This window comes from Perna viridis, chromosome 1 (genome assembly GCF_037379345.1).
Source record: "Perna viridis isolate PV_CMFRI_1.1 ecotype Kerala chromosome 1, ASM3737934v1, whole genome shotgun sequence".
NCBI lineage: Eukaryota > Metazoa > Mollusca > Bivalvia > Mytilida > Mytilidae > Perna > Perna viridis.
In genome coordinates this window covers 12,788,996-12,803,008 of record NC_142445.1, presented here as the reverse complement: position 1 = coordinate 12,803,008, position 14,013 = coordinate 12,788,996, and the positions used below count along the sequence as shown (strand labels likewise).

General features: G+C 31.7%; 1 protein-coding gene across 4 annotated transcripts in view; it reads right to left on the bottom strand.

Annotated features, from left to right (window-relative positions):
• The window catches only part of LOC148627301 (uncharacterized), a 69,381-nt gene that overhangs the window by 8,008 nt on the left and 47,360 nt on the right, over window positions 1-14,013 (bottom strand). The window contains exon 1 of one of the 4 annotated variants that reach the window (XM_088571213.1): window positions 12,043-12,400. The exons of 1 other annotated variant lie outside the window; for it this stretch is intronic. In XM_088571213.1, the coding sequence (XP_088427339.1) occupies window positions 12,043-12,155 (113 nt within the window). In that variant the 5' untranslated portion in view covers window positions 12,156-12,400. Of the gene's footprint in view, window positions 1-259; window positions 412-1,546; window positions 1,594-12,042; window positions 12,401-14,013 lie in introns of those variants that run through there. 2 more of the 4 variants (XM_088571217.1, XM_088571227.1) reach the window with 2 other exon arrangements.

The following is a 14,013-nucleotide window of genomic DNA, read 5'->3' as shown; positions in this document are numbered from 1 at the left end:
AAATTTTACTGCTGTACCTCAATTTCAAGTATATGTTTTTTTTTCTTTTCATATGTTTTAGTATTTAAAAATTTAATAAGTTTCTAAATAGCGCAAACACGTTTTTAACAATAAATAGTTATTACTTTTTTTGTGGCTTTTAAACGCTAACTTCTACATACTTTAGAACATTTTAAAGTTGTGATAAATATATCTACACGTTAAGAAATAACTTTACAGTGTTTGATGTCAAGACTTCTAGTATTACAAAAAGACTTACGTTTGCAGAATTTATCCGCTATATAAATGTTTAATTCATGGAATTACTCTCCTTCCTATATAACGATATTGGGTGTTGCACATATAATAGGACGTTAAGTTGTGTGATATTTCTGTCACGAATATAAAAAGAAGTATATATGACAATGGTAATCCATCACATTAGTTGAATATTCAATGACATGTGGTGGATAGGAGAGGCTATGCAGTTGGTATTTTGTTGGTCATGGAAAGGTTCGTTCATTGACTGATCGACAGATTAATGATTGATTGAATAGATGGATAAAAATGGGACACAAGAAAGATTAAAACACCTAACGAGTTAGGAGAAATTGATAAACACATTGTTAGGTAGTTAATGGTTTGTGACATCCTCAGGTCATATCGTGTTTGTAAATAAAACACCATTACTGTAATTATCTGTATAGCATACACTGCAATACACTGAAATTTCCCTTTAAAACGGAGAAAAAGAAACTTATTTCAATATTTTTATTCCGATTGTTCACTCAAAATCTAAAGTGAAATGTTTATGATGAAATAACTAGACTACATGCAACTCTGTTTTATTAATACTTCAATTCATAGTACAATTCTTTTCTTTGAAAATAAAAATTCGGAGCAGAAATCGAGAGTATGATTTCAGAAACATTTAAATTTCTGATTTGCTAAATTACTTTAAAAATACAAACAACGACATAAATTACTTCAGATATGCATTATAAATTCAAAAGTCATGAAAATTTAAAAGGTATCAATCTTGTATTACATATTCCTGAGAGGGTGTACGTCAAAACGTGGAGGCTAAAAATATAGTGCGCTTCCCTTTTGCCTTTTCCTGTTTTTGTTTCTTGGCAAATGACTATCATTTTTCATCAAAAGTACAGGGTAAATATCAAGCTATGACACAAAACCTTGTTCTTGAGAAAAAAACAGTATTTTCATGAAAAATAATGCTCTAAAAAGGGGTCTATTTCATGAACTCAAAATAAAAGTGCAAGTAGAAAAAGTCAATTTTTAGTTTAACCTGTCCTGGTGTACCAAAGTTCATGCCTTTTTATTCTAAAATGGACCTAAAAATTATTCTTGACATTTCCTTAATTGAAAAACATGGTCAAAAGTTAGATTGAAACTCCTTGTCTATTTTCAAAAAATCATGAAAATTTGAGATATACTATAGAAGCCTATGGGGCAAAGAATACAAGACTGAGACCAAAAGTTTCAGTCTTCTATCATAAATATTATTTGCTTATAATAGAAATTTGATGAGAGACATTGTTATCTTTACCTTTTATGCGCATTTGGCATAGTCTCTATTCATAGTCGCTTCCATTAGTCGATTTTTCAACTCTGTTGTAATATCTGAGAAATAGAGTACCCCTTTTTAAAATACAAATTCACAACTAAAGAGATATAGAAATATCAGAAAAACTCTATCCACACAATTCTTACAACCCCTTATATAAAGTTTGACTTTAAACCAATTGCAACGACATAAATTTTGGATCAAACAATTATGTAATTTTAGTATCCTTAATAACAGGAAAATTTCCACAAATTCGTATAATGGGAAGCTCGCGACCTGCATTATTTCCTAAAATACCGAAGCGTCAATCATTGGAGTACGTGGCATAAACGTGAAAACAGGAAACAACGATGATGTACACACATGCAGACAATATAGCGAACAGAATAAAATACAGATACAATGTATAAAAAACAGAAGAGAAGGAAAACAAGACACCACACATACACACACACACACACACAAACACAAAAAAGCACCAGTAATATAAACTCTTACAATAACCGGGAGTGACACCAGGTGCTTCGGAAGAGTAAGAATGCCTTGCTACGCCATTCGCACTTATCCCATGGTAAATGAATAAAGTCCGTCAAAGAGTCCAGCTACAAAAACGGAGCTCCCTGACACATATTTCAAGGCGGAGTTACGAAGATAATTCAACCAATTACGATGGAGCAACTCCATGTGCGATTATCGTGGCGATATCCTTCAATTTAACCAAGTTTCATGTTGTAAATAGTATGGAAAATTAATTTACCCAATTTTAAGACCCTATATTTAAGATTTCCTATGGCGACAAAATGTATTTCTGTCCAATTTTAACACACTTATATTATGGTAGAGTTATTAAAGACTTGCAAATGCGTTGGCATCTTTTGACTTAAAAAACTTTCAGAGCTGTGGAAAAAAAGAAGCGGTCAATTTTGTCTATGACAAAAGCTTTGGGCAACCATGATTTCTTTTCCGATATTCAACTTTTTCAGAAATATTCTGTTTCTGACTACAATACTTTAGATTTTCATAATCATAGCAATAATCTCCGCGGTCTGTTTCGGCAACGGGTTTTTCACCAACTTTACCCGGTGGCACTACTAAGGGAGTTTTTTAAACGTCCTTGACTACTCTTACGAGTCTCATACTGACGACTCAATTATGAGGGCTTTATTATAAAGTAATTTTAAAATTTATTTATGATATTTAAAAAAAATAATGATAATCAATTAAAATAAAAATAAGATGAATTAAATATTTTTTAGATAAATTTTATTCTACCCTTTTATCTAGTAATACACCGGAAATAATTAACCATAATGGAAGCGGGAGGCGTGCTGTAAAACCTGGTATAACCCACCATTTCCACCAGAATACCAGACTATGACAGTACTAAGATAGAACATTGTGATTGTTTCTAACTTTCAGGTTTAACCTTGATATAACCATTTGTTATGCAGACTTGCCGTCATGACTATTCCTAGTGTTATCTTCGGTAATTTTGTTATTACCCTTCATAATAAGTTGTAAGCTCCCAGGTGACCATCTATATAGTTATATAGACAGTCAGTAGATTCTGTTGGAGGGTGAAGCGTCAGGTCTACTGACTGTCTAAAAATCATAGACGGCTACGGGAGCTTATAACAGTTTTCTACGATTTTGTTTGTCTATATTATGGGGAAATAAATTAACCTTTGTATCGAACAAAATTTCTTCGATTTCGGAAATCATTCGGTGGTTTCTAGGTAAAATTACGAAATATTTCATGGAGGGGGTAGATTTGTACTTATTTTAAAATGGATATGGCATTTATATTCGATTATTTAACACCGAGCAACAGTGAGGTGTTAAATGAAGGAATATAAATGCCAAACCCATGTTGAAATAGCTACAGTCAAATCTACCCCCGGAAGGCATTCTTACTTTTCTAATATGACAAATGCGGTAATTTTTGTGACAAAAGTTTCCCTAGGCGTAGCCAAAATAACGACTGTTCCATTTAACCTCCCCCGTATGGAAATTGGATTAAATTTGTATATTTATGTCATCGTTTGTGTTAAATGTGTGTATTTATATAATTGATTTCAATTAGATAACCTCTCAGCCGTTAAATCATCGCGTAAACGTTTTTAAATGAATGTTTTATCTCGAATCGACATCGAAAGAAAAGAGACAGAGCGCAGGTGCTAAAGATGGGGTTGTACCGACATATACTGTTTGACGATATGGAAACATCATATTAGAATATATTTTTAACTTTAAGGACGGAACAATGTACACACTGGCCAGTGACGTAATTGAACTTTGTCACGACATTCAGGTCAGCTTGAAAGCGCTATATTAGTCTAAATGTTATTCTCATTGGTGGATGGATTTGCCTTTTATACTCATTTGCATATTGTTCATTCAAATATTTTCATCAACGGTGGATACATTTTCCATGTATAATTGCTGCTTCGGACACAACGCAAAATTGTACAAAATACATTGTCTGTGTTACGGAAACTGAAATTGAAGGACAGCTCTATTCGTTTTTTTTTCTGCATTGCCACACTTTTAGTAGATGCAACTTTTACAAACAAATCCAAGATGTCATTAAAAAGAATTACCATTTGAAGAATCAGGCAGAGGTATGAAACATGATATAAAAAACACCATTTTGTAATTTGACTATTTGCGCCATCAGAATTAGTACGTGGACTGAGATAACCCCTCGTGCACCCCCTCCCCCAACTCATCAACCAAAATATGATTTTCAGGTAGCCTTGAACCTCCCATTTACGAAACTTTTTATCGCAAAAAAAAAAATAATAATAATAAATAAAAATAAACTGAAGCGTTTTTGTATTTTTTTCTGCTACATTTTATACCTTGTTGAGGCAAACAAATCAGTTTTTAAAGTTTTTTTTTTATTCTACGAACTTCTTCTTTCTACAGAAAGAAGTAAACTGACATATGCATGTATCAACATGTAGCCCAATGTCTCAGCTTTACAATGGTGTCCAGAAAAGTGCAGTAACTGTTAGGGTTTGCGGTAAAATGAAAAAAGAATTGTACCCCTACCCCGCCGAAATATCGCTTAAATCTACATATTTTTCAATGTCAAAACCCCTAGAGTATTAATGCTTCGGTAAAAAATGGCTTATTTGATATTTTCTGTTTAGTATTATCACAAATTATATTTCTGGGGTATTTTTGGCGATTTTCGTAATCAGAATTTATCAAAAAATTCCAAAAACTGGATTTTCAATTTTTCGGTCAAAAGTCACATAAATTCGACTCTATACGTTATTCTTCTATTAAAACGTCTCAAATTTGGTAACATTCGATAGATAATTTAATTTTCTACATAAATAAACCAAGAAAAACTAATTTTCAAAAAAGGATTTTCCAAAAAAGTTAAAAATATTACCCCTACCCCTAGAAAACTTGTCTCACTCTCAAACAGAATTCTTCTTCAAAGCATACTGACATTGTCGAACTCGAATTTTATTTAGGCGTTCATAATTAGGATAATGAATCCAACATATCTGATCAATTCAGGCACTTAGATTTTCCTTTTGGGGTAACAATTACTATAAAATCGGAAAAATGGGAATTTTTAGAATTCCAGAATTTTCTTCTATAACAACCGATATTATCTTTTTTTCAGAATACCGTAGTACTTGAAATGAGCAGGTATGTTGAATATATCGATAATTAAAACACTAGAACACAACTTGTTTTTTTTACATCGATGATATGCTAAAATAAACATTTCGGTTCATATTGAGACATTTTTTTCATGGGTAGGGGTGGCCATTTTTCACCAGTTTGGACTTGGAAAAGTTCAAATATTTATTACTTGGGCTCGTTAGAAAGCTAAGACAATATATAATTGTATTTGAATGTACAAACGCTTATTTGAAGCATGTTAATTGAAATAAAAAGAAACATTACAACAGCAGATAACCCTGCAAAAAAAAAACTTATCTTTCTAACATTCTGTTAAAAAAATCTGAACAAATCCAGTGACGCTGAGATCAAATAGTGGCCTTTTCATATAGAGAAATTATCCTTGTTCAGATCGATGGTTCTTTGGCATTCATGTTTCTGATTTTTCCTATTTTATCTGATTCCTACAAATACTTACACTTAATGACAAACTTTGAATAGTTACATAGATCTTGCAGATACTAATTTTTTTTGTTTCGCTTTGTCATTTTTTTTTGGTCCTTACTTTTTTCAGAGTATACTTCTTTAACTTATTGAAATGAAGTAGTAATGCCACGAAAGGTATAAACGGAAGAAAATCCTTGGGGGGAAAATGTCGGCAACAGAAATAACAACACACGGAAAAAACATCACAGAAGAGAAAAAAGTACGCACGAAAAACACAAACAGCACGAACGAATACCATGCCTTAAAGTCCTTTTTAGGTTGTAACAAAAATGCAGTTAAATCACCACAATACTCTAAATCCATGTTCATGTGTTATAATCTATTTTTTATGAAGAGATCAACAGTGCTTGTTCTTTTAAATAATCATAATGGTTTAGTTGTATATTAAAGCTGCATTAGCTGTCATTTTCGTAAATTTTTGTTTGTTTTGAAATATACCTAACTTTGAATTATTTCTACTAAATAGTTCATTTCTTGTATAATTGCATTTGATATCCACAAATAAAATGCAATATATACATGAAAACAGGTGTCTATATATTTATTGTCTTGCAAGACAAAAAATCGACCAGATAAGTTCGTATGCATGTGACTTCTGGTGACCTTAATCCGCGCATGTCCTATAAGGTCGCTTCTTTCATAACAAATCTGATTGCAAAGCGAAAGTAGTCATTCAACGGCAAAGTTCGAATATAACACAAAGATCCTTTTGAAATTGTGATATAATGCGGCTCAAATATGGTCATTGTTTATTTGAAAACTAATCAAGAAAAAGATGAAACGAAATGAAAACATGACACGTGCTTACCTGTGTATCCGTTTTTGTTATTTTTTTGCCAAGGTTAAAGAATTTTTAACCCTAGTGTATGTCCTGTCGGCAGTCGTCGGAAGTAATGGCGAAAAATAGTAAAATCAGACCTATCGATATTCTCCGACTTAAAAAACGTTATTTTCGAAATATTCTATAGGTATTATCGACATTAATTGGCTCAATTGCATTATTACAAACTTATTTCATTGTATCAGCAAAATTCAGTAGAATCAAAACTGAACAAATTTGGCAGCTACTGCAGCTTTAACTATATTTGTTTGTTTGTTTTTATTTCCTTTTACTTGTTTCAAAGTGTATTGTCTATTTTTGAGGAGAGTATCTTGATGGTGTCCCTATTATACGAATTCAACTTTTTTCTCTCTCCAAGGAGCCTTCGGATAGGGGATCCCATTTTCTTGCAGTCAAGTAAAGATCTATGGTACCTTTCTTTAATTTGCTATTTACTGTGAAAGACTATTGTTCGTGGGGTACCCATTTTCGTGGTTTCGTGGGTAGAGAAAAACACGAAATTTGGTTCCCAACGAATAGTAGATTCCCATTGATGTGTATTTTGAAAACTTCAAAACTTCAAAATCACGAATTCAAGAAACCACGAAGTTGTGTTTCTTCCCTGATCCACGAATATTGGTATCCACGGATTAAAGTACTTTCGCAGTATTAAACTTTTTTTAGTTTTCTCTATCATTTTCATTCATATTTTGTTATCTGATCTGATCTCACATTTCATTACATGAGATTTGTTTAATAAATGATTGCAATTCGTTCATCTCTCAACTTGGACTCCTTGGAGGAAAATACGAACTTCTATCGTGAAAGCGTGTTAACGGGTCCATGGTTTTCGAATGGGGAAAAACCTTAAAGCAATATAAAATTTATTCTACTCAATTTTTTTTCTGGCTCACAAAAACATCATCATTTGTCAATGAAAACCAAAAAATCTTTTTAAAATGTTATTCAGGTGATCTATGGAAAATAATTATTGATCATACGACATAGTAAAATTATCACAGCCCTTGTGACTGACATGGTATGCTAACAACTAAATCTTAAAAGGACAATTTAATGTGAATTATGTATGATAATCCGGAAACTTATTTGCGTTACATGTTTAATAGTCTACCTTTCCTTTACTCCAAACGGTATACCGACTGTTTAAAGTATTTATTTCATAGACTAAACATTGTAAAGGTTTGTGTTTTATATCACCGACTTTTTTCTTTCGAAAAAAAATTGACTAAGACGTAAGAAAATAAGCACTTAAGGTATGCGGAAACAAGACGTATATTATCAATTTTTAAAAAGCTAAATATGACACAAGTATTAGCTTTCTGAAAAGCTATGGGGTGTTTCGCTGTGTCATATCCTATGTACTTACTTGGTATAATAGTGTCGTTCGGAAATCCCTCTTTATTTAACGCGAATGTTTTTGTATCGGCAAGCGTTTTTACATTTCGAATTTAAAAAAGCAATTTCTTTTGACAATTCTATGTGCAGACTTCTTTTAAAAGACATTGTGTTACATGTACAAAAGTTCCACAATTCTATTTAGATAATAAATACTGCTTTTAGCTGAAAGAATCGATATTTCAAACACAGTATCGGAAAGAATTGTGTGCATTTACATTCAATGGTCGTTCGTCATAAATCTTGCACTGCATTATTCACTTATGAACAGAACTATATGAATTTCAGATGTCAAATCATGTTTTTGACAGCTGTAGATTTATTCTAAATTATGTTGTTTACATTTTTGTTGTTAATGTTATATAGAACTACAAAACATGTGTTGCTAAGTTTGACTTGTGCTTGTGTGTCATATACATATAAAATTGCATTAAGCAATGTTTCAGTGCTAAATTTAATGTATTATTGAAACTATGAATGAAAACATTTCATTAAGGAATGTCCTAGATGTTGACTTGAGCTCAACCTTAAGAACTAATTTTCAAACATCAGTTTTTAGTAGTCACTCTTCTTCATTTTTTCATGATATCATGATCATACTTGGTGAACTTGTAAATGTCATCATGTTCTATTAGAAAGTGACCCAGCTAAGGAATTCATTATCGTCTTTAAAAGTTTTGTTCCTTTAAAATCTTTCAATCGCTCTTATCTTGAAAATCATAATAGATAGAATCTATCAGAATACGGTTTCATGCACATAAGCAGAAGATCTAATAAACAATCATTATTATATAGACAGCAGTGATTTATCGAATGTTCCCAGTGTAATAAATTTCGATAATTCACACTGTGAAATAAATTCGGTAATTTCACTCTCGGACTTTCTACCGCCAAAACGTCACAACTTTGATATCAATCCGCCGTCCACAAAATTTGAAATTTATGTTGAAAATAGCAACGAATAATTGAGAAAATGTATATAATAAATATGATAATCAATTGGTTATCGTGAATAACCAAAATATGAACACGCGTTAAATCTATGCGTTCTTCTGCACTCGTGATGATATTTTGGTTATTCGCTCCTTCCAATTAATTATTCTATTATGAACATGTATTTTGTTATCAAACCACCTCTGAGTTATATCCCTTGAAATACCATACTAAAGTTTTGAAAATTTATATTTCAAGAACCGGAAGTAGTAGACATGGATCTTCATCAATGATCTTTGGTCCTTGTGACCTTTAATTTGCATCCCAAGGTCTAAGGTCACAGAGTGCTAGAAAGCTTTCTCACTACGAACTACAGGCCTTGATATTAAGAAAAAAAAAAAGAGATAAGTGCGTACATGCACAGTATGAAATGACCGTCTCGTTGAACTTTACAATTCGAACCCAAGTTTACAGCTGTCCGAACGTCTGTTAAAAAATTATGGCAATTTAAGTGTTTCACAGAATCCGGTTTGTGACCGTGACATGATTGTATGACCTTGACCTCGTAAGTTTTTTTCAAGGTCAATAAATCGAAGGTGTGTGGTGGTAGTTTCATGTCTCTACGACTTGAGTTTGTTATTGCATCATATTTTAACCATTTATTGTGCTGAAATGAGCTCTGGAATTGCCAAAATATTTTGTCATCTTGTTCCATATGTTCTGTAAATTATCATACAATTTTCAGATTTGAGATGTCATGTTTTGGATCGGTTGAAATTTTAGTTTTTCAAAGCGGGGGTACATTTTTTAAAAATCCACAATAGACACACAAATGAACATTACACAATATGAAAAATCTGCTAAAGTACAAGTGTTTTACACAAAGACAAGGACCAATATATGTATATATTAAAAAAAAAAAAAACAAAGATACTACAACAACTTAAAATTTCAATTTTTCCAATGGTTTTGTAAATTTTAATGCCTATTTATAGATTTGATATTGCATCATTTTTTCTACTTCGTCGAAGGGGGTCATGTGATGAAGTTTGAAGGTCTAAATGAGAACAGTTCAAAAATCAAAGTTTCAACCACGATATCTCATACATGTTAAAATAGTATTTGATTTAAAGCTTTATTTATTCAGCGAGGATTACCAACGGCCCGAAGACCACAAAGGATAGGGTCATTAAGTGAAAAAAAAAAATATAAAGTACTTAGTGGGTAAGGCTGTCGCTTATCTAATGAAAGGTCTTAAACCTTACTTCCGAAATATCGATGTTTCGTCCCGAAAAATGAGTTTGGTGAGGTGAATGAGTGCAAAAACTAAAGTATTTTATATAATTAGGTTGTCGCATATCAAATTAAAGATCATAACGTATACATCACTAATATCAATTCTCTTATACGTAAAAGAATCCAGTTGGGGTTTATAAGTGCAAAATGCTAAAGTTCACAGAAAGTAGGGTTGTTGAAATAAAATGAAAGGTCATCAAGTTTACATTACAAGAATCATGATGGAAATTACAATTGCATTTGACAAGGTCATTAAGTGAAAAAAAAAAAAACAAAAACAAAAAACAAAACAAAAAACAAAAACAAAAAACAAAATAAAACAAAATAATTAATAAAACAAACTGTTGTAGAAAGTTAGCATGTTATGTATCAAACCAAATGTCTTAACGTGTATATTACAAAGAGAAAGTTTTCAAGGGAAAGACCTTTTAATTGTTTAACAAGCAACTGACATACTTGTTATTCCTGGGTTTCATGTTGGGGAAAACATCTGGTTGAATACCGAGAAGATATAATTGCGCTATTGTAACCTTATGCTATGACTTTCCTTACATTTTTTAGTTGGGGGAAAAAGACAGTTTATAGCTCCGTAATTGTTTTAAAGGGTTGTATTTTTCAAACGTTTTAGTATTGTCGGTTTTATGAAAAAAATAATTAGTACCGTTCTACCTAAAATGTCATGTTATAAATTACTATTTTATGTTTGTTTGTGTGTGTGTTTTTTTTTTCTCTCCCTTTTCTTGTTCCAAAATGTGTTATAGACTTGTAATAAGAGTGACTTAGGGATCATTTAGTCATTTAGGGATCTGTGATATTTTATAGTCCCCACCTTTCCTTAATTTGTCATTTATTCAACTTTTTTCAGTTTCCTCTACCATTTCATTTACACTCAGTTATCTGATATTTTATTACATGAGATTTGTAGAATACATTATCTTAATGGCAATAGCTTTATCTAAACAAATAGAACGAAGATTCCTTGGTAGGAAATATGCAACAGGCATGTGTTGTACGGATCAATAGGAATCTAAACCTACAATACAAATTAGACTTTTGTCTCACAAAATTTAATTCTGTGATGGCATATATATTTAAAAGGATCTTTCTTGTCTACAAAAATTTAAAAAAAAAACCATGGCTTAAAACCACGCATAGATTGAATTATGTAATATTTACCAAGAACTTTTAAATCTTGGGAGGAAAAAAATATGATCTGATAACGGTGAACATTTTTTTTAAATTTTAAGTGAAATCCCTACAATCCTGAATTAAATGTAACCGTTTATTGAATGAAAGCAGTATTAAGATATGTGTACTGCAAAATTATCTGACTGAAAAAGTAAAAAAAAAAATAATATGTTTCTTAAATTCTAAGCCCGTTCAGTTGTGTTGAAAGAGTCCATTGAATTGTTAAGTTGGTCAGGAAAATGGGAACACGCGTACTTGTATCATTTTCGTTTACATGTTTGTGATTTCATCAAGGACAATAAGCACAAGTAGTTAACATAAACAAATAAAGACTTAACCAGACCTTGCGGATATCGAGGCACATCACAAGTTGTTTTAACTATCTTTATTTTATATGCTTTCGAAAAATGAAGAGGTCAAATTTATTTATTGCAAAAGCTTTGGACAAGCATCATATCATTTCCTATAGCAAGACCTTATCTGGAACAATTATATTTCGGACAAAAAGACTATAGACGATGGATTTCCATAGTCAGTAATAATCTTCTATACTGTTTGACTGCTGATTAAACCAACTTTGCTCGGTAGAAAATTTATACTGCCATTTGTGTTGCAATATTCCGGAAGCAATTAACCGAAATAGAATTACACGATTAAACCTGGTTTAACTTACTCAGTGCATGTACCAAATAAGGTCCGTTGTGGTTGTTTCCAACTTCCCGGTTCTTGCTTTTCCTTTTTGCAATTGCGGTTTATCAGTTCGGTAATTTTGTTATGATCCTTCATCAAAGAATAAACTATGCACTTTGGGGAAGGATATTTCAATATATATATAGAAATAGTTACTATATTTCAGCTTTACGATTTTTGTTTTCAAAATCCATGGATAGGAGGATGAAAAAGAAATGTCCATGCCCAAATATCAAGTCAATATCTCAAAGGACGTCTAAACTACTTGAGATGAAACAAACAACTTCATATTCAACCCCAGCATTCGCCTGTTGGGGAATGACACGATATTCTATCTACGCAGTTTATTAATGAATATAAACAGAATAAACAAAGCATACGTTATACATATAATTATCTTGGCCCACTTTACAACGAAATACACAACTTTTTACTTATCGATTTTCCTCGTAATACCAAGCTTTCAGAAAATAAGATTTACCTCGAAGATATGAAAACTATGTAATATGTTGACATACCATTATATCACTGAATGATATAATCAAAATTGATTTTCGAGCGAAATTTTGGCCGACAATCAACAACTATTTTATGTTAGATACATGATTCCTTCTGTCACGTACACATACTTCAAGTCTACTGTCAAACACACTGCGAAATCCAGGGCTGATATTTTATTTTGCTTTTGTTGATGATACGCTACTTTCGGTTCACTCTGATTGCTATATCTATTAAAGGAGTGTGTGATAGAAAAGGAACAAATATTTGGTGAAACGCAACAAATGTACCAACGTGTAACTTTTATAAAAAACAGCAAATAATAACAGAGATTAACATAAGATCTTCAATAAGTGTAAACACGCCGTTAAATAAGCTCTGACAGGCCCCGACAACAAAAGTAATACAATCCACGGTAACAGAACGATGACACTTCTTAAAAATCAACATCTCCTGACTGTGGACAGGTGCATGAAATCTGCGATGGGGTTAAACTAGTAAAACTAGCCTTAACCATCTCCCTTTAATGTAAGGTCAAAAATGAACTGTAACAACAATTAAACACACCATCAAATTCACTCAGTAATATATTCAATTCTCCTTCATGGAATGCCACAACATACAAAATATAGATAAAAAGAGATATCTAATTAAAGAAAGCTCACAGTTACTGTAAGGTAGCTAAGGACATATGAAAGAATGACAATACCATCAAAATTATCAGCATTATAAATAATCGGTTACTACAATTTCAGAGGACTGAATTTGAAGTATTTGTACTAAATAAGTACGATTTGGAGTAGTACAATACTAAACAATGACTTGGTTTTTAAGTGCGATTGCACTTAGGGTCGAATATCTGTATTTGTGAAAACAAGGTTCAAAGAATAAGCTATGACATGAAAATCGTATCCTTTACGAATAAATTTATTAAGGGCAGTTGATAAATCCATCGGATTTTGTTTGAAAGAATGTGCTTTCTAGACTATATATTCATGAAAAAGTTGGTGAGCAACACCATTTTTAATTAAACCCTGCGTGTATTATTACATTATATTTTTTAACAAGCTTTGGTAACGGTGAGAAAAAAAACTTGGCAAATGTTTTTAGAAGTTTGTGAAATCGGTACTCCATCGTACAAAAGCATTTATAAGGAGAACTGAATGTATTTGTTCAAGTATGTATGCTGATTTTGTCATATGTGTGCACTTTTATTACTAATAAAACGAATGACAGTTTCTTATTGAAATGAAAAGTCGTTCTTTCTTGGGATGAACTATAACAAATATTTCTTAAATGACATGTCTATTATTAGAATTTAGCTTTTTTTTTTTTAAATTTACTCTATATCTTTATCTGTTTGTCATTGGTGTTGGATTTGTGATAGTCCTGGTAATCCACACACACAAAACGAAACTCAGATCAAAAACTGTTAAGCTATCTTGAAACGTCATAT